This window comes from Alligator mississippiensis, chromosome 12 (assembly GCF_030867095.1).
Source record: "Alligator mississippiensis isolate rAllMis1 chromosome 12, rAllMis1, whole genome shotgun sequence".
Classification (NCBI taxonomy): Eukaryota; Metazoa; Chordata; order Crocodylia; family Alligatoridae; genus Alligator; species Alligator mississippiensis.
In genome coordinates this window covers 15,079,176-15,106,079 of record NC_081835.1, presented here as the reverse complement: position 1 = coordinate 15,106,079, position 26,904 = coordinate 15,079,176, and the positions used below count along the sequence as shown (strand labels likewise).

The 26,904-nt window shown below is 43.8% G+C and overlaps 2 protein-coding genes and 1 long non-coding RNA gene across 7 annotated transcripts in view; 2 read left to right on the top strand and 1 right to left on the bottom strand.

Moving 5' to 3' along the window:
* Window positions 1-17,717, bottom strand: part of IFT122 (intraflagellar transport 122) — a 36,432-nt gene extending 18,715 nt beyond the window's left edge. Inside the window, exons 1-15 of one of the 4 annotated variants that reach the window (XM_059715940.1) lie at window positions 17,699-17,717; window positions 16,859-16,925; window positions 14,502-14,586; window positions 13,690-13,768; window positions 10,956-11,032; window positions 10,355-10,421; window positions 9,948-10,094; window positions 8,662-8,847; window positions 7,414-7,489; window positions 5,646-5,837; window positions 4,113-4,251; window positions 3,302-3,504; window positions 2,688-2,825; window positions 1,030-1,194; window positions 16-213 (exon numbers count right to left, since the gene is read on the bottom strand). In XM_059715940.1, the coding sequence (XP_059571923.1) occupies window positions 16-213; window positions 1,030-1,194; window positions 2,688-2,825; window positions 3,302-3,504; window positions 4,113-4,251; window positions 5,646-5,837; window positions 7,414-7,489; window positions 8,662-8,847; window positions 9,948-10,060 (1,410 nt within the window). In that variant the 5' untranslated portion in view covers window positions 10,061-10,094; window positions 10,355-10,421; window positions 10,956-11,032; ... (2 more) ...; window positions 16,859-16,925; window positions 17,699-17,717. Of the gene's footprint in view, window positions 1-15; window positions 214-1,029; window positions 1,195-2,687; window positions 2,826-3,301; window positions 3,505-4,112; window positions 4,252-5,645; window positions 5,838-7,413; window positions 7,490-8,661; window positions 8,848-9,947; window positions 10,095-10,354; window positions 10,422-10,955; window positions 11,033-13,689; window positions 13,769-14,501; window positions 14,587-16,858; window positions 16,926-17,527; window positions 17,628-17,698 lie in introns of those variants that run through there. The other 3 variants (XM_014605510.3, XM_014605514.3, XM_059715941.1) reach the window with 3 other exon arrangements.
* On the top strand, window positions 12,002-15,311 carry LOC132244528 (uncharacterized). Its single transcript, XR_009456091.1, has 3 exons — window positions 12,002-12,045; window positions 14,739-14,823; window positions 15,047-15,311. It is a non-coding gene; the product is annotated as an uncharacterized LOC132244528 (long non-coding RNA).
* Window positions 17,718-17,860: 143 nt separating the features above from the next.
* MBD4 (methyl-CpG binding domain 4, DNA glycosylase) lies at window positions 17,861-25,243 on the top strand. Of its 2 annotated transcripts, XM_014605496.3 has the most exons (8): window positions 17,863-17,991; window positions 19,048-19,296; window positions 19,855-20,723; window positions 22,187-22,261; window positions 22,990-23,124; window positions 23,439-23,588; window positions 24,096-24,199; window positions 24,946-25,243. In XM_014605496.3, exons 1-8 carry the CDS (start codon window positions 17,954-17,956, stop codon window positions 25,021-25,023), a joined length of 1,698 nt encoding a protein of 565 aa, XP_014460982.2. In that variant the 5' UTR covers window positions 17,863-17,953; the 3' UTR covers window positions 25,024-25,243. The 2 variants fall into 2 exon arrangements, with proteins under 2 accessions (XP_059571926.1, XP_014460982.2); XM_059715943.1 differs by lacking the exon at window positions 22,187-22,261 and having other exon boundaries at window positions 17,861-17,991.
* The last annotated feature ends 1,661 nt before the right edge of the window (window positions 25,244-26,904 follow it).

The window sequence follows — 26,904 nt, the reverse complement described above, 5'->3', positions numbered from 1 at the left end:
GGCTTAAATGATTACCTGTGGAACTTCAACAGCTGACATAGAGAAAACATGAAGACAGAAGATCTTGGATCCATTGTATCCCACAACAAAGCCTTGAAGTTTTTGCTGATGGACAGGGAAGTTACTAGCTTTGATGTTGAGGTAACCCCCTCCAGAAAAGCAAAGCATGTCCTCACATTGTGTATTCCAAGCAACGCTATTAGCATTGGGTTCCTAACAAGCATATTACAAGAATAGTTAAACTGCTGTCCAACAGTTCTTCCCTAATATACGGCCTTCCCCCAGGGCATTTAATTATGTTATACCCTACATATGCAGTTCTTTTAATTAATTTCTGTATGATCTGATGTTTAAACTTAGAACATTAAAAACAGTTTCACTGTACTAACTTTATGTTTATTCAGTAGCAATAATTTTGCTCGTTATGTTTGTCATATACTCTGCTGATCACCCGTTTGATTGAAGTCTCTCTGCAATAAAAGGCTGCTGAGTACTAGAATCATTTAACCTATGGTTCTGTTTTTTGGCAGAAAAAGAATTTCATAGGGTTTTCTTAAAGATGTTGTGCTCTTTCTACCCAAGATCCTCTCTGAAGAGCGCTTTACTAACATTAATGGATTAAGGCTCAGAGAGACTGTGTTAAATACCCTCTGAGGAAAGTAGTATCGTCCCTTTGGGTGGGGAGAGGGGGCGTTACATGTAATGCTGCACAGCCCTAAAACCTAGTTCTCCCATATGGGGTACAGAAGCATGTACATATGGAACCATTTCAAAAGGGAAGCAGCTGTTATGTTCTAAGAGTTGTGTGTGGTCAAGCCAGGAAAAAATGTGGGAGAACTGGGTCAAAAGCACAAGTCTCTCTCCTCCAATCTCTTCTTCACTCACTAGACAATATATTATGTGAAGGGAGCATTTTGATAAGACAACTCAATAGATTAAAACCAACCATATTTCACAACTCATCAGGTTATGTTTATTCTGTGCTAACAAGTTTTTCTTTCCTTTTTTGTAATGGTTTTGAATTCTTACTTGGAACAGGAGCTCCTTGGTGTGAATATCATACACCAGACAGGTGTCATTTTCATCTACCACTGCCAGTTTGTTTCGGGATGCGCTCATATCTAGACAACGCACAGCCGTAGATTGCTTCAGAAGGACAATTGCAAAGACATTGTCCACAAATATCTTCAGAATCTGGATGCATTTTGAATACAGAGTTAGTCAAAATTACAGTTAGTAAAAACTAGCAATAGAATAGCCGGTACTAATGCTGTTGTTGAAAACAGACCTGTAATTATATACTCTATTGAATATTAAACTATCAAGCATGCATAAGAATTAAAGGCAATTTGAGAATGAATTAAAACATTTATATCCTTGTTCTGCAATATTGGCTTGTTTACAAACTAATGTAAAACATAACATACTCTACACGTACTCACGGCCCTAGATAATGTATTGTTCTACCTATAGAACAAGTACATTGATGTATTAATACTACAGGGACAAGCACAGAACAAATAATATAGGTCATTACACTTAGGCCAACAATCTATACACTTAAATAGAAATTTTAGTACAGCCCTTATTTAAGTTCTACTGAATAACTACATTTATAAGAAAGTTTCAACTGCTGCTGGCATGGTGTGACATTTTATAGTTTGAATGACCGTGTAGATGACAGATGACATCTTTGATAAACAATTTAGAATTTCTAATTGTACGATTCATTTACCTTCCCTAAAGTTGATACAGTAAAAGCTCTGTTATCCGGCATCCCCCAGGAACAGGGGATGCCAGATAACAAAATATGCTGGTTAACTGAGTGGCCCTGGCCACCGCTTCTCATGCCATGTCTGGGGCGTCCCTCTGCCCCTCCCACGGCGTCATCCTGCACAGCCCGTTATGCTCCTGGGCCGTGGGGGCTTGGCAGCACAAGCTGCTTTGCCCCAAGCAATGGGGGCTCGGAGAAACCGGAAGTGGCATGGCAGGCACTTCCGGTTTCACTTTATCTTACAAACCAGCATGCAGGTTCGTGGAGCATGCTGGCTTATAAGATGCTGGATAACAGAACTTTTACTGTATTAAAAGGGTAAATATGATTTATATACATTAAAAAAAAAAAAAAATCAGACAAGATTGCATGCAATTCTCCACTACAGTCCCATCAAATAGAATAAGAAAAAAAAAATATATAGTTTTCCTATTCAATATACAAATACAATTTTCAAATATAAATTTTCCCTATTCAAATGTGACTGTAGCAGAAATTACATGCAATCTTGTCTGATTTTGACACTGGTTATTGCTAGATTAGAATAAATGCCAAAAGGCCATTCTCACTAATGGCAATATTTATAAGGAGTTATCAGTGAACTGTGTATGAGATCTAGAGTCACCTAGGAACCATGAGTAATAAATAAAGAACAACATTTTTGTATTCTATGATAACCTACCAGGGCATAGCTAAAAATCAAGAACCTAAGCCCATAGGCAAAGGATATAAATAAACTAGGGTTTTGTTTTTTTTTCAATTCTGGATTAGACTCAATCCAGGCCTACAGTATCCAGGTAATACAAGATCACACTGCTTCCATGGTCAGCACTAAATATTTTTAGTCTCCTCAAAAGACTATAAACAGATTTTGTTTTGTACTTGGAGAGGTAAATCAGTTATAAAGAATTACCTGGCCATTCTTTAGACCTACTAAGAGGCCTTCTCTTCCAGGAGGTCCTCCAATTACTTTAATGTAACGAATAAGAGACTCCATCAGCCACTCTCGCTCTTTAACACCACTAAATGAGAGGCACTGTAATCTTTTCTCCTGAAAATCCAAGAGCATACTGTAGATCACATGACGATAAACAAATATAGAAGACTACCGTGTAATGCATATGTCCAGACATCTACTATACATGTAAAAATCAGAAATGGACAGATACACAGTACATCAATGTAACAGACTGAAAATAATTATTTTAAAGTCTTCTCTTGGTATGATGCAGAAAATACTAAAACCTTTTCAAGCAGCAGACATCCCTCAGAACTTTACAAACTGATCCCTAGGCTGTAGGGCAATGAAATACAGACCCCTGAAAGATGATACAGCTACTATTTAACAGTCTACAGCAGCACTGCAGATTACATTACTCCACACATCAAATTGTCTAATAGCATAAGCCGTTAAAGATTTTTTTCCAAGATACTAATCTTACCCTACTGCTTATTACGACCACTGCCTTCAAGCATGAATGGCACACTCTTTCTCACCCAGACTTCGTTCAATTTTCAAGCACGTACCTGGCATAAAATAATATGATCTGAACAAACAACCAACAAGTTGCACTCAAATTTCTTTACTATCTTTTCCTTCACACGGTAATGCATGTCTGAAGAGTCATCTGAGTATAACTCATAAATCAGGATTCTCTCTGGCAGCTGGATTGCTAGTCTGTTTTTATATATGGCAATTTTCTTTACAAGCTCTCTGCATTTTACTCTAACTGAAAAGAAAAAAAAATAAAAAGCATGGTGAAGAGAAGGCTGAAAATAAGCCAGTTTAATATCATATTAAAGACTAGTTACATTAAAATTTAATCCTGATGAAATACTTCTACACTGAAAAGTAGTGACCCCTATGAGAATAATCTTTGGTTCTACGTACACTATATACATAGCAAATCACACATTCTTTGCTGATTCACAAGTAATATCAGCTGTTATGACACACATTCCAGTTTTCATTTCCTGACGTAAAAAGCAGATAAAAATACTAAAAAATATATAAAGTTAGCACAAATCTGAGACTGTTAATAAGACCAACGGTGACAAATGTAATGTACCATAACAGCTTCTCACACTTTCAGAGAGGAAGATTTTATCTTAAAAGGTCCCTCCCTTTCTTAATGTTCTTTCAAATCCCTAGGTCTTTCACTAAGCCCTTCAGTGCTGATCCTCCAGAGATATAAGCACCAGTTTGTATTTGCATTTTCATCCTGTGAATTGTGTGCTTCAGCTTCCCTACTGTCAGGAAGCTCTAGGGGATACAGCTTGCGAAACATGGGACAGCTCTTAAAAGATAATAACAACAGAAGTGAAGCTGAGACTTTACCTTTTTGCTCAGTGATGAGGTGCTGAACAATAACATCAGTCATGCTGTCCCTATAAGCATAGCGATCCTTGTAAAGACCATGCACAGTGCTGAAAATCAGCTGATAAAAGGAAATTGTTCCATCCTGGCACCCTACTGCCTGAACAGAAGGAAAAAGGTCTAAAAACACATGATCACCTCTATGCATCTATTAATGACAAGCAAAAAAGACACATGACACTTCTACAAACAGAAGTTAACATTTACATAACGCTTGGATTCATGTTTTCAATAGCATAACTCTCAGACCTTTATAATGTAGGATGAGGGTTTACATGAGCAAGAATCATGCATGCTGTTTGTTAGCACACTGGCTAGGGACAGAAGTTACAAATAAACCGACTTAAGTGATCAGAAACTGGTTTAAACCTGTAACAGAACAGAAGCTCAGTGCATATAAACCAGTTTCAAAATGGCTGAAGCTGGTTTAAGATAAACCTGGTTGAATGTAGTATGAGATGTAACCGATCTGGGTCACACCGGTTTATGAAACTTGTCCTAGACCCCATCATGGTTCAAATTAATTCATAGTCCCCCAGCATGCTTACCAGCCCTGGGCTGGGCTGGCTGCTCCGAAGACAGCTGGCCCCACCCCTCTCTTCCCTAGCTGGAGCAGTGAGGGCTGGCTGACAAGGGGGTAGGGGACAAGCCTGGCTGGGGATGCATCCCAGTCTGCAGGAAGGGGAGGGAACTGCCCCCCCAGGCAAACCCCGGCTTTAGTCTGGGGCCAGGGAGGGGTTTTAAATTCTTCTTCCCCTGCTCAAATTTACTGCTGGCTGCAACTGTGGACTACAAATCCCAGAGGCACCTAAAAGCAGGAAACGGAAGTGATGAGCAACCCTGCAGAGTCCTGTTGCTGTAATTCTGGACTGCAAATCCCAGAGACCTCAGGGGCAGCATGAAGAGGAAATGAACACACAGCCAGAAAGCCATGCTCTATTGCCCCCTGGCTTCTGGTCTGAGCCACTACAGGCATGTGGCTGCATTTCCTGAATCAAAGGGAAATGTCTGTTCACTTCTGTTTCAATTTAATCTGTGCAGTTTTGACTAACCTGCAAAGACTAAAATTGATTCAGCCTCAGGCTTTTTGACTGTCTGTACCTAGCCACTGGGTCGGCTGATGTCAACATGAGTTCTGCCATACAGAGATTATAGGGTATACAGTCCACACATTCTCCACAAGGTTTATTACTAAAACTTTGAAATGCAGTGCATCTACGCATCTACTTCTAGACACAATGTGACAGTCACCCTATCACAAGAGGCTCCACATTTGTTTTAAGGCAATTAAGATTTTCAATCTAAAAAAAAGTCAACCAGGCTGCATTTCCCTTGACCATTTTAAACAGCAGTCAGTATTACAGTTGTTTACTTGATGCCTTTTGTATTTAGCGGTGTCATTATGAATTGAGATACCCGGATTTGAGCACCTTAAATGGCTAAACAGTTTCACAGAAAACAAACAAAAAATAAAAGTGAAATGAGTCTTCTTACCACATAATTGGAATCTGGTTTAACTTTACATGTCCACAGCCAAGTGCTCTGCTCCCCTATGGTACCGAGACGTACTCCATCCTTTGTGTACAGAGAGACTTGTTTATCTGAGCCTCCCAGTAATATATATTCTCCCTTAGAAAAATAGCTAACACAGCAAGGGTCAAAATTAAGCACCCTGTCCTTCCCAATCTGCAAGAGAAAAAGATCATAGAAGAAACAGTAAAAACAGGGGATAAATTAACCAGATGAGCTCCAAGGTACATGGGAATGTTCAGATGGCACACAGCTGGCCTTCATGTCTCGATACAACTCCCCTCCCTTCATCCAAGCTGGTGATGTGGTTTTTTTACATTCCCCAAGCATTGGCTGTTATAAATGATGGCTTAAAAATGGTATTTAAAGGCTTGCTTTTTGGGAACTGGCTTATAGGTGTAGAACAGGCAGCAGGGGTTAATTGATTTCTAAAAGCCTGGGTCTCGCATGCAGTTTTCCCAGCCTTCAGAAGCAGACAGGCTAACACAGCAAGACCAATGGATACACACACAGCCTGAGAAACTGGAGGCATGTACCACATTGTTCCATAACATGAATAAAGTGGCATCTGCTCACAAGACCAAAGAGGGGGGCCTGAAATTCCCATTTTGGGCAGGGTGTGCATGCGATGGGCTTGGAATATGCTGACGGAACAGAACAGAACGTAGACAGTGTGACAAACAGAGAAACCAATCAGTGATAGCCATGGATGAAAAGTCATCAGGAGTCGTCAAGAGGGAAGGAGAATACAAAAGTAGAGACTTGAGAGTAACAAAAGGGCCCAAGTCCTTCTCTCTGAGGCCACCATGGACAGAGGGCACACCACCAGCCTGTCTCATCCACCTCACTGGACAGTGGGGTGTGGGCCTCAACATCCCACCTCCAGACCAGTGACATGCTGACAGCTAAGAGAACCTCAGGGTGAAGCCTGCGTCCTGGCGAGATGTACTTTGACTCCGATGACAGCCGTAGAGTCAAGGGGGTGGGGGGAAGCTGGGATGGAGTGCCACCACCTAATGCCCCATGCTGCAGCTGTTCTGCCTCTTGCAGCGAGAGGGGTGGGGGAGCTTCGGAATCATGGCGGCGCTCCCCCACAATTGGAGCACACTTGTTTCCATCAGCCAGTCAGAGCACGAATATAGTGTTACAGACAGACAGACAGACAGACAGACAGGCGTAGGCTTCTATAATATTAGAGTTGCTTGATTGCTTGCATTGTTTCTTTTCTGTTATCACTGTGCATCAATAAATTTGCCCATTATTGCATGGAAAGTCGTGGTTGGTCTGAGGGTGGGTGTGTTCCATCCCCTCCCCCCCACCCCCCAAACAAGGCATCTGGGGTCCTAAATCCAGAACCGACAATAAAGACCCTTGAGAATTATTCCAAGTTACACCTGAAAATCAACTCCACCCAATAGATGTCTGTTCAAAACCATGGTGATCTTTACTGCAGTCACATGTCCCACACTGCAGCTGGATCTGGGACAGAAAATTACATTATAAAACTGAAAAAACTAAGCACCTATGTCTGGTTGGAACCAGAGCTGGAGGGAAGGATATTTCAATGCAGACTTAAAACAAGACTTAAGAAACAAATTGCAAAAAAAAACACCCAAAAAACAAAACTTATCATTGCATTTGACAACACAGAACAGGAACAAATATATCCTTCTACCCTTGAGTGTAAAAATTACTTCACTTTTCTGAGGTATTAAAATAAAAATCAACTTACCTGTTTGCCACTAAGTTGATAAAAGGAAAGCCTTTGACCCCAGTCGGCTACAGCCAAGATGTCATTGTGTTCATCTCTAACACGGATAAGAAACAAGTTAACAAGATGTGCAGTGAGATAAAGCAACTTCATTAAAAGAACTTCAACAACTACAGCCCCAGAAAGTAGAAAGTTAAAAAGCATAAACATTGAGGACAGCAGACATATGTCCTGGCTAATACAGGTACTCTTCACTTAACGTTGTTCCAGTTAATGTTGTTTCATTATAACGCCACTGATCTATTAGAGAACATACTCGTTTAAAGTCGCACAATGTTATTAGGCCACTGCCTGCTAAAAGGTAACTACTGTAATGTAATTGGATGCACTTAACATAGTTTCGCTTAAAGTCATGTTTTTCAAGAACGTAACTACGACATTAAGCGAGGAGTGGCTGTAATAAACATTTACAGCCAGGGAACTAACAGTTTGGGTGAGGGGGAAAGAAAGGTTCACCATTTCCACCACATCTGTCATTATGTTTCTGATTTTTTTCCCCTTGAAAAGGAAAATTAACAGATCATTTTGCATACTGTCACTGCACTTAATATCTGCTGAAGTGCTCAAGTTAACAGTCCCTACACTTACAGCTGAGGCCAGATTCTGATCTCCCCTAGAGTAGGACATATCCACAGCAACACCAAAGTAACTGTGGATGAGGGAAGTTATACCAGATTGCATACCAGCATATCTGAGAATAAAGTCTGGCCCTTCAATTCTTGAGGCAGAGCATTGTCTTAGAAGGTGCCTGAACCCTGGCTGGTCTGACCACTTTAGTCCTTGGTCATGCCCTCTCTCTCCCCCCACATGTACCTGCCTGGGGAAAGGGAAGATGCTACTCAAGCGAGAATTTGAAATGTGTAAGTGTAGTATAAATAAGGTATTAGAAGTAAGACAAAAAACAGTCAATAGTGAGCCCAACCATCCTGTCTACTGAATGCAAGAGAGTCCTTCACAAAAAAAATACCATGTAATTTATGCACCTAGAGATTATATCATAATGCATATGCACAAGGGAGTGTGAAGCAAGGTTACACAGAAAAACCAAATTCTGGAATTTACCAACTTTGATAGCTTGATTTTGCAAGCCTAATTATGTTTTTTATCATAGTGGCCTTGTTTGATGTATGGGCACATATGTCTGAATGTTAACATAAATATCTATGTTGTCTTTAGAAAAAAGTTTTGTTCCCTAGAAGTTTCACTCACAAGCTGGTGTCCCTAGGGCTCTCTTCTTCCTCATGCTCTTCTTCCTCTGTCTCACTACTCTGACTACTGCACATGCTGGACTTTATAGCTGGTATTTCCTTTATATAGTTGTGGATTGACTCGTCTTCCTCCTCCTCCATTTCCTCCTCTTCACTTGCTCTAGCATTCCAGAAATTCTCCCACCGACTGCAATATTAATTGTTCATTCATTTTCCCTAGAACTTACTGAAGCTGTCTTTAAATGCCACCCCCCCACCACAAAATCCTACTATTTTGAGATAACCGTCCCTCTCTGTAGAAACCCCCACAAAAAAATTCCCAGAGATTTTAATGGATTTTGTACCCTCTTTTTCTACTTATTGAACCTGACAGTAAGGCTGAACAAGGGAATGCATCTGCTATTAATGCATTCAAGGGTATCGGCTGGTATGGTTAAAAGTGCACCCCTAATTAACATATGTTTAAGAAAAATGAAAAAAAAAAATCAGGCACCCTGGTGAAATACAGCATAGGGCTTATATGGTAGAAGTGGGTAGCTCTAGAAACCAACCTTGGGAATTTCATCTTAGAATTTCTTAAATTTGTGTCTCTGTCTTAAATACAAATTACTAAGTATCCCCCCACCTGCAATTCTGGGTTAGAGCTTGCAGTAGGGAAAAAACAAAGGGGTAAAACAGAAAATAATAAAATTGGCCTCAAAAAAGTTACTAAACCTTCACCGCTGGGCTAGTCACGGAGGACATGTCTATACTGCAAACTCTTTGCACCAGGCAGCGGTCTGCTCAGACACAGCCCATGTTCTTCATGTGCTACCCACAGAACTGGAAAATGCACAGCCACGTTAACAGAGTACCAATGCCTAACACTGGCTGTGGTGTAGATATATTCAAAGGTATGTTCAAAAGGGACAGAAGGCAGCACATTCAAGTCTCAAGAAAAAGGGCAAAGCTTTCTTCAATCAGCAGCAGCCTATATGGAGATTTTAGAACATTAGGAAGGGATGCCTATAAAAGTGCCATGTAAAGGAATGTTAATGTTGTGGGGGGAGGAGGGTGGAATCTAGGTGTAGTTTGCTTTTCATTTACACCACTAAATCCACAGTATCTGCACTGATTTCTATGAATTCCAGATTTACACACATTTGGAAATGGAAACTGGCTACTAGCAAAGGCCCTCAGGATTCTGAAGAAAAGCCTGCAAGGACAAAGAATAAAATGATTTCTGGAACCAGTAAACCAGGGCTTACTTGTCCATTCCTCTTTTTTTGTTTTTCGCACTGAACTTACCTTGATGGATTCCAGCAAATTGACCATATTGGCGATAAAGCTCCACCTGGACGTTCTATTTTAACTTTTTCTTCACCATTTTTATTCCTTATGCTTACAATGCCATTGAACATCCCCAAAGCAAGGTACTGGCCATCATTTGTCCAGCTGATAACAAACAAAAAAGTATCACAGAGGATTCATTTGATAGCCATGTAGCTTACTGCACTACCAGCAACTACAATGATATTGCCTATGTAGGTATAAAGATTGTACATCAATCAATGGAGAACCTAATTCCCAACCCCTAATCACTGTCTCTGCATATTTAACTAATTACACAGACTCATGTTTTAATGCTTTCATATTCTTGTGATTAGAGAAAAAGACGTTTTAATGTGAATGTCAATCGATTCCTTAACACTTACCTACAGCAGGTGATTTTACTGTTTGATTTATGTTTGGAGACTGACTTCTGTTCAGGAGACCACAAACCTTTATAAAAAAAAAAAAAAAAACCACCAGAAACCCCCCACCCCCCACATTAAAATTATATTCCTCATCATTAAAACCACCTTTCAAACTAGTAAAAAGGTGAGTGAGCAAATAAAACCTCCCTTTCGTTGCAGTGAGACGAGAATTTCCCATGTTGGGGAAACTTATTTAAATAAATGCTTTTTATCTATGCATGGGGGGGGGAAAAAAGTAAACCTCTAAATAAAAGAAGTAGAAAGAAGCATCTCTAAAGGGTGGCAAAAGAAAAACTGCATTGCCACAAGACACACTTTGTTTTATGCCACTGAAGTACACAGCTTTTTTCCAACTGTGGTTAAGTGTTACTTGATATTAAATAAAATATTTTCTAAATTTTCATCATACCCTACATAATGGAGTAGCATCATCTTAGGTCTACATTTATCATTAGGAAAAAGAAAAACTGCACCTGTATGTTGTTCACGGATTATTAATTGCCCCATTTTAACCATACTCCCTAGCTTATAAAAATCATCTAAGAAGAAATAGACTTACCAAAATCACTGGAGGAGCAAGATGCTAGTTGGTGAGTAACTGGGTTGTATGAAACACACTGTATAGAGTCATTATGCCTAAAAACAAAGTAATCAGCACAATTCAATAAATCTTTTTTTAAATACCATATTTCTAACTTTTAACAGCAGATCTGAAATCCAACCTAATCCTTATGTCCCTCAGCTGATTAACTGCTTTGTTTACTCTTTCTGATCACCTCAATCCACCTTTCCCTCTCTGAGCAATGCCCCCTCCTTCTATTCCTTCCTCCATGTTCTTTTATCCATTGTATTTAAAATTACTTTATTCCTTTCTATTTAGTATCCTTCCTCTCTTCTAGTCCATTCATAACATCTGATAAAGTAGCATATTGCTTACAAAAACTTATGCATTTCTGAATGAGTTAGTTACTCTAAGGGCATGTGCAGGCAAGCAGGAATGTGAGTTTCCCCAGATATAAGCAGCAGCACACCTTCTGCTGCTGCTACTTGTTCCCAGGGAATGCCAGAGCCATACGTGCTCTGGCACGCGGCAAGTTATCCTGGGTGGCATAGGGGAGGCTGGAGCGGGCAACTATGCTGGCCCCAGCAGCCTTATCTGCCGTCCTGGGGGCTTCTGAGCTGCAGCCATGGCACTCCTGCAGCAGGAATCCTGGCCAGTAGCTGGAACATGACTCCGGCTGGCCAGAGCCTGATTTTGGGTGGTGTGTGCTGCTGTCACATGCTCTGCCCCACCTTCTTTTTTTGACGCAGGTTGTTTTGACCCCAGGATCTCCCGGAATCAACCTCCCATCCCCACGCTGCAAAGTAGCAGCATTGGAAATGGCTGCATGTCGATGTGTGGCACTGCAGACAGGTCTGCAGCACCACATACTACACAGCCACACTCATCTGGATGCAACCCTAAGGTGCCTGTGGCAGAGCACAGGGGGTGTCTGCCACTTTAAGGGCCTGGAGCTGGCAGCCGCCAGGTGCTTGACGAGGGCAGCCATTTTAGAGGCAAGGGCTGCCTATATAAACAGTGCAGTTTAGCTGCTGGAGGGCAGGCAACAACATTGTCTGGCTGAAGGGCTGCTGAGAACAACCTGGAGGTAAGGGGGAAGCTGCAAGGGCATGGTAAGGAGGCTCCTGGTCCTGGGCATAACCTGAAACTGCACCCTGCCGGGAGTGGGTGGCCTGGTGGGGCTCTCAGTGGCATGGGAGCCCCTAGGAAATGCCAGGCCAGTTACCGCACCAGTGAAAGATGGGTTGGGGGGCCTTAACCCCTAGCTCCCACCACCACTAGGTGGGTTCCCCTTGTGTTTGTTGGGGGGCCTGGAGGGCCAGTGTTGTGAGGGGCCCAGAGAGGGCGGATCCCGAAAGCGTGATTGAGTACAGGACGTGGTGCTGCGGTTGCCCCTAGGAGAAAGGGAGTAGTGGCACGGTGAGACCTGAGGATGCGAGTGAGCAGCTAGAGACCCAGCCCGAAGGGGAGAGTACCCTCGACTGGCCCAAGCTGGGGCCAGGACTACAGTAGTCGAAAGGGCTAGGGGCCCACCGCGAGGGACGCCCAAGAGCCGGAGGCCTGGGGTCCCGACCGGCCTGGAGGTGGGCCAGGGCAAGTGGCCGAAGGTCCCAGGGGGACCACACCCGAGAGGGGAACATGGCTTTGGGGGGGGGTGAGGTAGCCCGGATGACAGCGGAGTGGCTGCCTGATTGGAGAGGATCAGAGAGGGGTCCTGTGTGGATGATTCTGGGGCCCAGTGTGGGGCCGGTGATTGTGAGAACACCATGATGCCATCTGCGAGGCTTGGGCTGCGGTATTGGGTGGTAGGAGCCGCAGAGCGCCCCCTGGCATTGGGGCGTTACAATGGGCAGCCTCCCGCTTAATTGACATCAGTTTGAATCAATTATCATCGAAGGCATGGTGGACAAGATAGGCGGGAGGTTGCTCACAGTGACAGGTGAGCGGGCCGCAGACCTCGGCCCCGAGTGGCCCCCTGTCACGGTGCCATCCTGCCCCACCTTCTGGCAGGACAGATACAGTACCACTTAGTTCAATTATCTGCAGTATCACACTAACCTGCAACTATATTCACTTGAAAAGAAATGCTTACTATGTTAAAGATAGCACTCAGTCCTTAAAACAGAGCTTTCATCAGACTACATCAAGAATTACTTAAAACAGAGGTAGGCAACCTTCTTTGGATGTGGGCTGGAATGACCCATCCTGGGTCAGAGGCAGGTGGGCAAGTGCTGCAACACAGCCACTGCCACCACTCATCTCCATGGAAGCACCCTGCTACTGAATGTTACCAAAGCCCCAAGTGTGTTGACTAGATCCAATACAGCCAGTTAATCATGTTTTACAGCATGTTTTATTAATCTCATTTAAGTGTGATATGCCAAATTTGCACAGCAATATCTCTGTGTGCATCTTGCTGGCTTTAGAAAGTATTGTGTGTAGTTCTTTAGAGGAATTTGGCCTTGAATATGTAAAACCAATTACATGTGAACCTCTTAATAAATAGTAAATGCCACATTGATTACATGTATGCATACAAATCAGGGCAGAAGTCAGAACTACTCGGGAGGGACAAGTACCAGCCCTCATCTCTGAGCTGGGCTTTGAACTATAACTATATTAACTTAACAGTCCTCCATCTCTCCCAGCACCACTCACAGTCATTAAGAGCAGAAATCCACAACCAAATTTTGTAGGCTCAGAAGGCAAGGAAGTGAAAGGGCTCACTTACGTGTATTTCAGAATGCCTTCTAACTTGGAAGTCCAAATGATCACGCTTTTATCAGCAGAGCCAGATGCAAAACGTTTGCCTAGAAATTTAAATATAGTACTGAAACCCACACTTTTAAGAATAATTTCTCCAAATACTCAGTTTAACCAAAGTGAATGCAGGAAGTTCTTTGTAACAGTTTGAGCTCTAGAGCTCAAACACTAATGGATGCAATCCTTAACTGATTTCACATTGCTGTACTTCTGCATCCATATGAAGCTACCCTGATCTCAATGGGGCACTGCAGACATGAATATTATTACTCTCATGCAGAGCCCCACTTAAGTCCCCACTCAACTACAGAGACATTATGTTGAGACCTATATTGGTAACTTTCTTCTGCATCTAGGGTTCATAAAGTACTTTGAAACCACAGGATGAAAGGCAGAGTATGACTATTAGAACTCTTTGGTATTTTCACTGCTCAGTTTGCAATACAAAGAGGAAGAAACCAATTACTTTTCATTTTTATAAATTAAAGCATGTAAGGAAACAGCTATATCTGCACCAGGCAGTGCCATGCTGCTGCATATTCAATGGTCCTTGCTCACCAGGTCCTAAACCAGAATTGGGAGCAGCTGCCTTAGTTCAGGCTGCAAGTGGGCTCTTAGCTTTATTAAAACTATTTTCATCTGCTGCTGAATGAATTAACCCACCTGCTAAGACAGATACACTACTTGTGTTTCAGGAGATGATGTACACAGAGCAGCAGCTGGCACAGGAAGTTACTGGTATTGAGCATTCCCCAAGAAAGCCAGAAAGGTGTCACTTACCATCTTTAGCATAAGCCACACAGTACACTGTGTCTTTATGTCCTTTCAAAGGCTGAATTAAGGTTCCATCAGATGTATCATATACCTATATAAATAATAATAATAATAAACAAAGAATAATATAAGGCCCTAGTCCTCCAAGGAGCTCTGTGGAACTGGGGCCTAGAAGTATAAGAACTAAAGAACTAAACAAGAGTTTAAAATTTTCAAAGTGCATGTTTTTTTTTTTTTTTGCAGTTTCCCCATTTAGTCAGTTTCCCCCTGTTTGAATGAACCTTTTACATAGCAAAAAGAGACAGATCTTACTTATATCTACAAAAACGTAAGTAAGACCTTATTCTAAAATCTTCATACCAGATTTTAGTTGTGGTAGCTACAACTACTTGTCTTTTGAAAATGGCTAGCATTTAAGTAGATGCTGCCTTTTAATATACTAGAGCAGGGGTAGAAAACCTTTTCCAGCTGTAGGCCAGAAGGATTCACCCCTAGCCAGAAGCTGATGAGTGCTAGGGCCCAGTCACAACCACCACTTCTGTCCCTCTTAGTGACACAGGGAGAGGACCCACAGTCAAACATCTTCATGATTGAATACCAAAGCCCTATGTCTGTGGACCAGTTGCAATGTTTCCAGGTTGCTGACCTCAAGGTTAGAGCACGCATTTATTTCTAAGCACTGACAGCCAGGTATTATGTCATGGGAGAATAAAGGTTAAAGGATCATATAAACAAAGGTCATTTATCTAATGCTCTCAGGCAGCTAACTTGGATAGTCTGTTTTATACTAACCCCTTCCCTCATGTCATCAAAATCTTTTTAGGCCTAAAGCAGGGTCGAGCGAAATACAGCCTGTGGGCCTGATCCAGCTCAAGCACTGTCATCTGGCCCCTGGGGCCCCTCAACACATTGTGCCCCACCCAGCCCTTCCACCCACAAGGATCGGAGCGAGGCACTCGCATGTACACAGACCCAAAAATGTACCCTATGGCCTCGCTTCCACCCTCGTGACCAGAAGGGCATGGCAGGTCAGCGTGCAGTTTCCATGCAGAGTTGCTGCTGCTGCAGCTCCCCCCAGCTGCAGGTAGGAAAGCAGTGGGGGCGGGGCTTCAGCTGGGAGGGAGCCCCAAGCATGGGGCTGGTGGCAGTGCGGAGCCTGTGCCCAGGGGGTGGCAGCAGCGCAGAGCTGGGGTGGGCAAGTGTTTGGGTGTGAGGGACAGTATTGGGTGTGGGGGACAGTATTGGGTGTGGGACCCCACCCCTGCCACTCCCTATAGTGTGCAGCCCTGGCAGGCTGAGGGAGCAGCAGCAGGTGGGGCACTTAGGGCACAGGTGCCCAGCGGGACATGGCTTTGGCCAGTGCAAGGAGTGGCACAGCCTCCGTGCACCTACCTGTATAGCCAGTGCTCCCAGTCACTCGCTTGCAGCCCCTGCATTTGCACAGCAGAGGAGGAAGCCCCACGTACTGGAGCCAAGTGCCTTCCCTGTTGGGGATGCTCAGCATGGGAGAGAAGTTTCAGGCTCTGGATATAGGCAGCTGGGTGGAGGCTGTGCCCCTTGCTGTAATGTACAGTGCTGGCCAGAGCGATGACCCATGGGCAGTGTGGGGGGGGTCTCCACCCCCACCCTCTGCACCCACACCCCCCCACATACACACAACCCAACATACCCTATGCTCCTCCACACAGCCATACCCCCTCACAACCTCCCAAACACACATCCACACCCCCCCACCCCATAATGTTCAAAAATAAGGTTTTATTTATATGCAATATATACAATCGCCTCTATATACACACAACACAAACCCAAACCATGACAAAAATATTTTTTGTAGTAAAGTTAAAAGATGCTATAGTAGGCATTTGACTTCTAGTGTATGATTTTGGTTTTTTTTCTAGTTCTAAGATGGCACCCCACCTCCCAAAAGGGGGATTTCTGGGGGGCAAGGGGAAGGACTTCCAGTAGGAAAGGTCAAGGGTTAGGGGGGGTGGGACATCCAGTCCCAAGATGGTGACAAGGGGGCTGGGCAACCGACAAGGAGCTGGACTATCCATGGGGCCCTTGACAGCACACCAAAAAACTCATGAAGCGGCCCTCCACCTGAAGTAATTGCTCGCCCCTGGCCTAAAGTCACATGAAAGAGTCCTCATTTAAAACAAACAAACTCCAAAAAATGACACACTGGAAAATGTTAGTATATTTTGAGGCCATCTATAACTGAAGGCCACCGACAGGTAATGGCAGATTGGGAAGGCAAAGAAAGGAGAGCTCTCTTGACAGTTGTTTCAACAGATTAACTGAATGCACATCAAGCCCCCACCGTATCGCTGCCGTTGGGAAAACTTAAAGCGCTCTCCTACCAGCAGTCTGTTTCCCGCTGCAATGATCAGTTGCGTCCCATCGGGTTTAAACGCAAGGTCGTAGATGCTGCAGAGAGAAACCCAAAAGGGAAGGTTTACAGGAGCACGAAACAGGACGGGGAGCGATCGCGGAAACATGCCGCGGTCCAGCACGGCCATGGCCCAGCTCCACAGAGCAGGTCTCGCGTCCCGTTATTACGTGGGTGACGACGACCCATCTCCCCGAGCTAACGAGAACGTGCCCCAGGCCTCGCCTAGGCCGTTCTGCCAGCTGATGCCACCTGACAGACCAGGACGCGGGCTGCTCTCCGCACCCTCTCAGCCACCGCTCTTGGGGGCAGTGGCAGAACCGGGGCGGAGGGCAGCGCAAGGCTGAACCGGGATGGAAAACACCGCCAGCGAGGCAGAAGCGTGCAGAGCCACACCAGAGTGGACAGAAGCGTGCCAGTGCGATGAGAAAGGCACCATCGCGCTGAGCCCCGTGTCCCTGGGCAGGGGGCCCCAGCCCTCCAGGTCCCGGGCCGGGGTCCCCCAGGGGACAGAGCAACAAGCAGAGCAGAGGCTCGGGCAAGGGGCGTGGCCACCTGGGACAAGGGGGCGGGGTCACTCGAGGGAAAGGGGCGGGGCGCATGCCAACATTCGCTGCCCTCCCCCCAGCCCGGCTCTTACCACTGCTCCGCCTTGTCCCGCCACGTCAGCGCCGCCCTCATGCCGCCCGCCGCCTCCCTCAGCGGCCGTCCTACCGGTCCCCCCCCCGTCAGCCCTCTTCGCCCCCTTCCTCGCTCCCACCCCCCCCCGCCGCCGCGGCTCCCCTTCCCCCGCCGCCGTTCGTTTATTTACATGGCAGCGTCCCAGGCAACGCGCATGCGCAAGGGGCCCACTCGGCGCCGACGGGGAGGGGCGGGGAGAAGTGAAGCCAACGCCCACACCGCGCAGGCGCGGAAGGCGGAGCGTCCGCTGCGGAGTACGCGGACGTCTCGTCCGGGCGCATGCGCAGGATGTTTTTGGGCGGTGCTACTCGCTTTTGGCGGGATCGGGGCCGCGCGTGCGTCGCACGAGCCTGCGTGTCATCACGTGACGCTAAGATGCCGCGACATGGCGGCCCCGGAAGTAGGGGAGCAAGGAAAGGGCAGGTAGGGTTGCTATGGCTACAAGCGGGGCTTGTTCCCACCACTGTCCTCCGTAGCTTGGTGTCATGCGGTGGGGGGGGACAGGTGATGTCACGGAGCGGGGAGGGCACGCAGGAGTGACGTCACTGCTGTGACGTGCGGCTTCGCGCCTGCGAGGGGTGCTGATGGCGGCTTTGCCCCCCTGGCTCAGGGCCGCTCCCCCCTCCCCCCCACACAGTGCTGAGCACCCGGGGCCTGCACCCTGCGCTGGGCATCGCTGCAGCCCTGAGGGGAGGCTGGAGCGGGTGCTGGGCCAGGGGGTCCAGAGCCCCACATGCTGCTGAGGTGCCCCAACGTAGCAGCCAAGTGCCAGGGTCCCACAGGCATCTTCACTGTGATTCAAGCGAGGGGCATATGAGTGCCTTCCTCGCCCCTGTGGGGCCGTTCGGGCACCGCCTCGTCCGCCGGCGGAGCCACGCCAAGAGCCTGGATCGGAGAGAGGGCGTGGAGCCAAGCCAGCCGGTCCTTCCTCTCCAGCCCACGTGGCACGGGCACGCGTGTGTCATGTCTTCAAATAACAGCATGCTCACGTGGTACATGACAGACCCCTGGGCTCTCAGGAGGGCGACCGGTTATGTTCGAAAAGGATGTGAGGAGCACAGCTAGAAACCTGTTTTTTCAAAAGACCGGTCTCGGCAGTTTTTTCTGGAGGGCACGAGATGGTCGAGTCCCGAATCGCCCTCGTTTATCTCCTCATGGTTATTACAGAGTACAGGACGAGGGGTGGCTCGTGTCAGATCCAAGATCAGAGCAACCACACAGCTTTGCGTGTATGTGCATGCACACATACATACGTAGGCATACAAATATATGCTTGTTTCACATAGGAAAGGCTGATCGTGCTATTTCTGTAGCTCTGCGGACATCTGCTGTCAGAGAGAACGAGCTCAATCTTGCATATCAGATCGTGGCTGGCTGTTGGCTGGTTATTTTTTTCATTTCTCTGCAGCTCCTGAAATATAGCAGTTCTGATTAGAAAACCTGTCTGGAAGGATAAATTTTCTTTTTGTTTGCCTTCAGTGACCGAAGTGACATGCAAACAAAAGATGAAGGAAACCAGTTAGTGACAGAGACAGAAGAACATTTTGATTCACAAACCGAAGGTACTGAGACCATAGCCGAGAACAGTCTCCTGCGTAAAGAAGATGCAGCTGTTGTCTCTGAAGTGGTTGTTGCATGTCACAAAGTCGCTCCAAATGGATGGGAGAAGATCACAAAGCAAAGACAATCAGGCAAAACTGCAGGAAAATATGATGTTTATTTTATCAGGTAAACATTTCTAGCAATCCATCATGAAAGGGGAACAGTAATTTAAATGTTTGTGCCCTTGATTTATTCTACTAGACAGAAAGTATGTGTTGCAGAACAGAGGCCTTGCTGTTGCATGTCTTGGGTTCTTTCCCGAGTTGTCACACAGGTTACTGTGAGGCTTAGCTTAAAGTCAAGAGAAAAGTTCTGCATGATTTAAAATGAGTCATGTTATGACTTTGTGCCTCGTACTAATAAGATGCAAAGCTATAAATAAAACATTGATATGCCTTAGAAGCATGTTGTGAGACTGTAAAATGCTTAATCAAGTGTGTAGGATACTATCACACATTTTCTTGTTTTATAACAAGTATTTTTTGATCAATTATTAAAAGAAAGATTATCTATAAAGGCATATTCAGCTAACCTTCCTTTTCCTTAAATATTAGTTTAGATTATTTCTTGCAACATGAACCAGTATTTTAGCTTATGTTTAGAAAAGGAGGCTGCATTGCATATTTTTTAGATTAAGAAACAGAAACAGTAAGTAATCACTGATCATATACCTTTCTTTCTCAGTCCTGAAGGAGTGAAGTTAAGATCGAAACGTGCACTTGTAGAGTATTTTCATAAAACTGGAGAAACCGGTCTTAAACTAGAAGATTTTGATTTTACTACTCCTGCTCAAAGTAATACCAAGGTGAGAGCCAAAAAATGCAGTGCAAAAGCTGTGAAAACCGCAATACAGAAAAAGGAACATGACAATACAAAACAAGAGTTTAGTGCACAAAATGGTAAAGGCGGTGGTAGTGTTCAGGTACTTCAGACTATTGATGAAGAGCAGGAAAACATTTCTGTCACGTTCACCCAGGGAACAGAAGACTTGGTCGTTAAAGAATGTAAACCAAAGGATGATTCTTTGGAGGTTAAAGAAAATGGGATAATTGAAAAAAGAGTTCAAATTAAGAAAGCTAGAAAAAGGTCAGAAAAAAAGAATCCAGCTTGTACCCAGAACAAAAGACAGAGAAAAATACCGTGTAATAAACAAGAAGTTGACATAAATAAAAGCAAAACATTCCAGAGAAAGAATAATGCTTGTGCTTCTGATAGTGGTGATCAGAACTCAAATGATGTGGATACAGGAAAGTGTGGGGGAGACTCAGGAAACGCATTGACATCGGACTCCCAATCAGAGGTGAATCTTGGAGCAGTCTTAGCTCACTCAGAAGAGGCATCAGGAACCACAGTGGAGTTAGCCTGCTCAGAGAGGAGTTCTGATGATACAGCTACAAAAGACTCTGAGGAGAACTCTGCAGAATCAGAATTTGGGCAGGGGAAGGATGAAATGCTTTTGCAGAGCCAGGACTTCAAATCTAATGCTCAAACAGAAATCAGCAGTTCACAGCCTTGTGACAAGAAAAGTTTGACATCAGTTAAGTTGCTGAAAGGTATATACCAGTGTTTCTTATCTCTTTTGATACAGGACACCCCTCGTTAGACTCGAGGCAGGTCTTGGAATATACCAACTGTTCATTTCCTCTTGTTTTTTTCACTATGGAAAATAATACAGCAATTTTTCTGGTGCAGAGAATTCAGAAAGGCTGCAGGTCAGAATGTTTTTAACACTGTGGTTTCCTATTTGTAATCTTTGGGTTTCTCTTGTGAATCATATTTGCACACCTAACTGATGTTTGGCACCCTGGAAAGAATCTCCAGGCAACCAAGGAAAATGTAGCACCCTGGTGGGAAATCACTGGTAGATGCATTTTGGATCAGAGCGCTATTTTAGAATTCAGTCAAGCATGCTTTCTAAGTAATAATAAAAAAGAAGTATGTATTTCAGTCTTCCCTATTCTACGATTGGCTGTAGCTAATATTGTTGAGGTGTGTTTGCATGGAAGTCTATATAACCTTTCTAGCACTGGTGTTGTACAGTATCACATATTGCTGTATCTAAGGACACAGGTACACAAAAAAGTTACTATAAGGTGAAGGAAGACGGGGATATTCACGGTAGCAGCTTCTCTGTGGTAAAACCACATGAAACTAACCCCTGGTAACTTTTTCCTCTGAAAGAGACATAAGTTACTGTGGGATAATTTACCTATGCCACTAAGTCAGGCTGAACACACAGACAATTACTACACAGTAGCTCCTGTACATTAAATCCCTGACTTTGTTTTCCTCATGATAATTTGTTTGTAGTTTAGTACTGGAAGTGCTCTATTCATATTGAGAACTCGTTTTGAGAAGTTTGTCTACTTTTAATTCAAGTAATACAGCTAAACTTGTTCAGCTTTCTTCTGGTGATAATACAGTAATTCCTGGAGCAAATTTAGGTCTCTGGTGCTCCTTTGTAGTCCCCAGGGGCTCACTACATTGAAAATTTATGTTAAGGATGTGTCATTTAATTATTTTTTTTAGCAGATGTTGAAATACACTAGACACTGGGGTGGATCCACTGCTTTTGTCCATGCAGCAGTGCCAGTACAAGTGTTTGTATTTCATGCACAATATAGAGAGGAAAATAATGTGTGAAATATAACAGGATACCTCAGGGGTTTTTTTTAGACTTGAGGCACCCCTTATTAGACGAGTCATCCCTCATAAAATACCACTTAATTTTCCCTAGATTTTTTGACCATGGAAAAATAAAAGAACAGTTTTTTTGTTGCAAAGAACTCTGAGCACAACAGGTCATAACGTTTTTAATACTGTGGATTCCTATTGAAATCTGTTTACTTCATGACTGTGCATCTAACAGTGTTAATACTGTGTAGCACCCCACTGCACCTCTGAAAGGATCTCAAAGTACCTCAGAGTACCTGCTTGAGAATTAATCTCTTAATTCTGTCTTTCTCCATTTGATCTGAATGCACATGATAATCCCAATGTGTTTTCTCCATTTTAGAAGATTATGGCCCAAGAACACAGGTGGACAGAAGGAGAACCAGCCCATATTTTTCCAGTAAATACAATAAAGAAGGTACACCAGTCTCTATAGAAATAGACCCCTGTTTTGGGGAAGTAGATAGATCAAGAATGAGTATGGGGGAATAGAGTCTTTCACTTCAGTGTTGCTGGCTTAATCCAGCCACTGTTGGTCATATCTGAATATTATTCACACTTGATAGCTTTGTTGTGGAATATCTGAAAGGGCTTTTTCTAATTTTTAACTCAACAGCAGATCATACACACAATCATTTTCCTCAATATTATCTGTCCTTCTTGGTTACTGTCTTAGTTGAGACATCCTGCACTAAATGAGATACATTTTTGCCCTTAGAGCCTTTTCTTCAATGTCAAATGTGACAGCCACATCTAGCTACCCACTCTGTGCTTAGATGATGCAAATGGCTGTAGGGCACCTCTAAGGCCTTCTTCATAGAGAGCTTCTATGCCTTGATGCTGATCCAGGTCTCCATTACCTCCCTAGGGAGAGAAGATGGGTATATAATGAGGGTGGAGCCTGGGTAAGCTGCAGGATACATTGTTTAGTCAGACATGTCCTGGCAGCTCTATACTGCTGCAGTGTTGAAACAGGTGTGAATTATGGAAGCCGTCATGGCCAGTGCCAGGCCACAGATGCCCTCATAGTTTGTAAGAGAGAAGACATTAATTGCCTCCGTGGGTCTGAATCTGCTCCAGTATCCTTCAAGAAATATTTGCCATATACTTTTCAATAAAGGTTTTCTATGTTGCCTTTGTGTGTAGCTCCAAGCCCACCTAGGCGGAAGGCCTTGAGAAAATGGACTCCTCCTCGGTCTCCTTTTAATTTGGTCCAGGAAATACTCTTTCATGATCCCTGGAAACTCCTCATTGCAACCATATTTCTCAACAAAACTTCAGGTAAACAGAGTTATACAATGCAGAATTTAGCCTTGACAGAATAGTTTAATTTGTAATTGTCTGCAAGTTGTTTTTGCTTACTTAAGGCCTGAGGTGGGCTATAGAACGTGGCTGGTGTTACAGGATCAGAGCTTTAGCTAGTTAGGCTTTTATGACAATAATGAAAAGAGCAAAGAGGGTAACACAGTCCAAGCCGTATTAATATAAAGAACTTTACCTGATTTGTAGCTCCTCCCTGTCACTGATATTCAAAATAGTTAGGATAGTTGCAAATGGAAAGTACCATCTTTATTCACCACATTGTCTCTGGCTAGGTAAAATGGCAATCCCTGCACTCTGGGAGTTTCTGGAGAAATACCCTTCTCCTGAAGTCACAAGAACAGCTGATTGGAAGGAAGTGTCAGAGTTGCTTAAACCTCTTGGCCTCTATGAACTGAGAGCGAAGGCCATTATCAAGTTTTCAGGTAATTTTGAACATTTTGGTAGAATGGCTCCCCCCTGATTTAGGTCAACCTTTTTGGCAGGCAAGCCACAAATTAGCTCCAAACGCTCCCTGAGTGCCATTCTGATACCTTTCCTTTACCTCAGCTGCTGCTCAGCTTTTTGCTCCCTGACCAGGCTGTTGCTACTTGTCCTCTCCTCAATCTGCCACATGTCACATACAGAGGCTGCACATGATATCTGGTAGCACCTGTACCTCAGGTTCGCAACCACTGATCTAAATAGATGTCAGTAAGGAAATGGCATTAAAACCCCAGCTCTGGTTGTTTTGAATTCTCCATCTGTTGCTAATGTAAAAAACTTAGTTAAAGTTTTAGAGGTTTTATATAAAATGGGAACTTTGGCTGTTTTTAATGGGGAAAAAATCAAGGGTTTGTCCAGATTTGAAGTATTTATTGATATTTTCTTGTGAGGCTTTTCAATAAGTACATTTGTTTTCATGTGGTAAAGGATGGGATTATTTTCTCTAGATGAGTATCTGAGCAAGCAATGGAAGTACCCTATTGAACTGCATGGAATTGGAAAATATGGAAATGATTCCTACAGAATCTTTTGTGTTAATGAGTGGAAGGAGGTAAGTGATGCTGCCATTCAAATAGGCTGCATCCTAAGTTTGTCAAAGGCAGCAAGAGTCTTGCCTTTGACATCAGCTGGCTTTGGCTTTGTTTGGCATAACCCTGGGGATTAAAACAAAAACAAAGACAAAATAATAAATTTTCAGGTTGAAACAAGGAAGAACTTGCAGAATACTTTTAAGGCCCTGATCTTAGAAACACTTGCTCTTGCCCTAAATTTGTGACAGTTATCTTTAATTCCCTGCTTTATTTTTACATTTCTTGGATCCTCCCTGGGTATCCTTTCTACATGTCAGCTCTAATGCCTACTGTCTTCTCTGACTTGCCTTTATTTCTTCTGTCTTCACTCTGTCCAAACTCCACACCCTCACCAGGCCTTTCTCCTGCTCACAAATTGTTGGGCATGGCAGTTGTACTCAATACAGCAAGATTATCATATAACTTGGCTTCTCAGTTGGTGCAAGTACTATCGCGTAGGTGATCAAACATTACTCCCTTTATTTCAGGAACATGCTGCACTCTTATCCTTGCTCTGTAAAGCAGGTTGGAGTTGGGTGTGGAGGCTTCTCGGAGACATGCTTCAATGCTACAGTGTTTTAATACAAAACATTTTAATTAAACATTAAATCTAATGCCTAGATTATGGGTATGGAGGCTTCTCAAAGACATGCTTCAGTGCTACAGAATTTTTTAATACAAAACTTTTTGATTAAACATTAAATCTTATGCCTGGATTATCTTTCAGGTACACCCACAAGATCACAAACTAAATATATATCATGCCTGGCTCTGGGAAAATTATGAAAAACTGAGTCTTGATTGAAAACTGTGTTAACTAGCTTCAGCGTTTAACTCCTTGCCTCTTTCTTCATATCCCAATAAAATGAAGTGGAAATGCCTGCTCTACACACTTACAGTTCAGATCATTGAGTGCTTGGATCCCAGTATTTTTGTCAAATATGTTTTGCAATGTAGGTAATAATTGTAATTAAATGTTGATAACTATTTTTTTATATTTTTAAATAAATGTTTCTACTTTTTAATAGCAGTCCTTTCTTTTGATACAAACTCAACTCCCACTGACATCAAACATTTCACGTTATCAGGGTCCTACCCTTGGCTGAAAAGTCTGTGACTTTATTTTTCTAAAACATTGTCTGAGTTGCTTTACAGTCCAGGTAGCAGGAAGATCTTTGTCCAGGGAGCACAGCAGGAAGATGTTCTGTCTCTGTGGCACTATTTATCGCCCCCACCAACACCCCTGCAGAAGTCTCTCCAGGTGGGAGGAGCTGAAGTGGAGCAAGAGGTTAGTATGGAGCCATGGGACCTCCCAACAACCAGCCCTGAGGATCCTTGAAGAGCTGTGACTTGTAGAAATGGAACATGGAGCCAAGCTCAGGGGGGTGCATCTGCTCAGTTGCTTGTACCAGAGAGCAGAAAGCAGTTGGCAGCAGGGGACAACTAGAGGAATCGTTTCTGTGAACCGTGATTAAGGCTAGCACTTCCAGACAGGGAAACCCTTCCCAGGCTGCTGCTGGGTCCCACCAGACAGCTACATTTGTTAGCCACACACAGCCAGTATGAAGGAGCAGTTTGTCTTCAACTGCTTTACATTGGTCAAGTTTTGGAAGATGTAGGAGCCCCCACAAATGTAGTCTACCTCTTTAGTCCCAGGTTGCCTTCTCAGCCACAACTACCCTTCTGTTAGGCTGAACAGATTCAAGCTTGAAACAGTTGAGATAACAGTGCAGTGAGAGACTGACTTTTGCAGATCCATGTTTTGGAAAATACCAGCACTCATCAAACCTAAGTTTGAGACCTAAACTCTTGGACACTCTGCTTTTAAAAAAGAGGCCTTTGGCTGTTCTAAGTTTTTTCTGAATTTTGCAGATTTTAGATAAAAGACAGGAAGGTCAGGCCTTCCCCCAGTACAGAGTGGAACTGCCAGGGCAGCCAAAGATCTCCCCAGAGGTCTTCCTGAAACCACTGAAAAAGTTTGTAAAAATGGGGTGATCACCTGTAAGTGTAAGGCCCAATTTGGCGTGTGCTTAACTTGAAGCAGAATTTTAAGCTTTGTTAGCGGTAAAGCTAATTTATAAAGAAGATGGAGATGTTTGGGTTTTATTTCTGTGGCTGTAGGGGACAGGACTAGGAGCAATGGCCTCAAGCTGCAGCAGTGGAAATTTAGGTTGGAGATCAGATTGTTTTGACTATGTGGGTGGTCAGGCTTTGGAACAGCCTGCCAGAGAAGTTATGGAATCTCCATCCTTGGACATTTTCAAGAGCAGATTACACAGACTCTGGAATGGTTTAGTCAGGGATGATCCTCCCTTGAGCAGGGGGGCTAGAATAAAGGAACTTGTGACGTTCCAGCCCTACTTTCCCCTGATCCTACACATTGAATACCTGTGCTGTGAAAAGAACCAGCTAATATCAAAGGTATTTTAAAAAGGTGTGCAAAAATACACCCAGTTTGAGTTAAGATCAGTGTCAACTCAAGAAGGGGAATGCATTCTTTCTAAATGGAAAGATTGAAGGGAAATGTATTCTTTCTAAACAGAAAAATTTGTGATGTCACAGAAAATGTTGGTCTTGGGTAACTTTGTTCTTCCATACAAAAATGTATTCTGTCGCCACACAGAAAATGAATGGTACATATTTGTGTCAAGCATGACTTAGTCCATCCATCTGCAATGTCTCTGAG

Coding starts and splice junctions, on each gene's coding strand:
- MBD4 (XM_014605496.3), top strand. CDS start 17,954: ATGGCGGCCCCGGAAGTAGGGGAGCAAGGAAAGGGCAG. Junction 20,724..22,186: donor ATCAGTTAAGTTGCTGAAAG/GTATATACCAGT, acceptor TCTCCATTTTAG/AAGATTATGGCCCAAGAACA. Junction 24,200..24,945: donor GTGTTAATGAGTGGAAGGAG/GTAAGTGATGCT, acceptor ATTATCTTTCAG/GTACACCCACAAGATCACAA.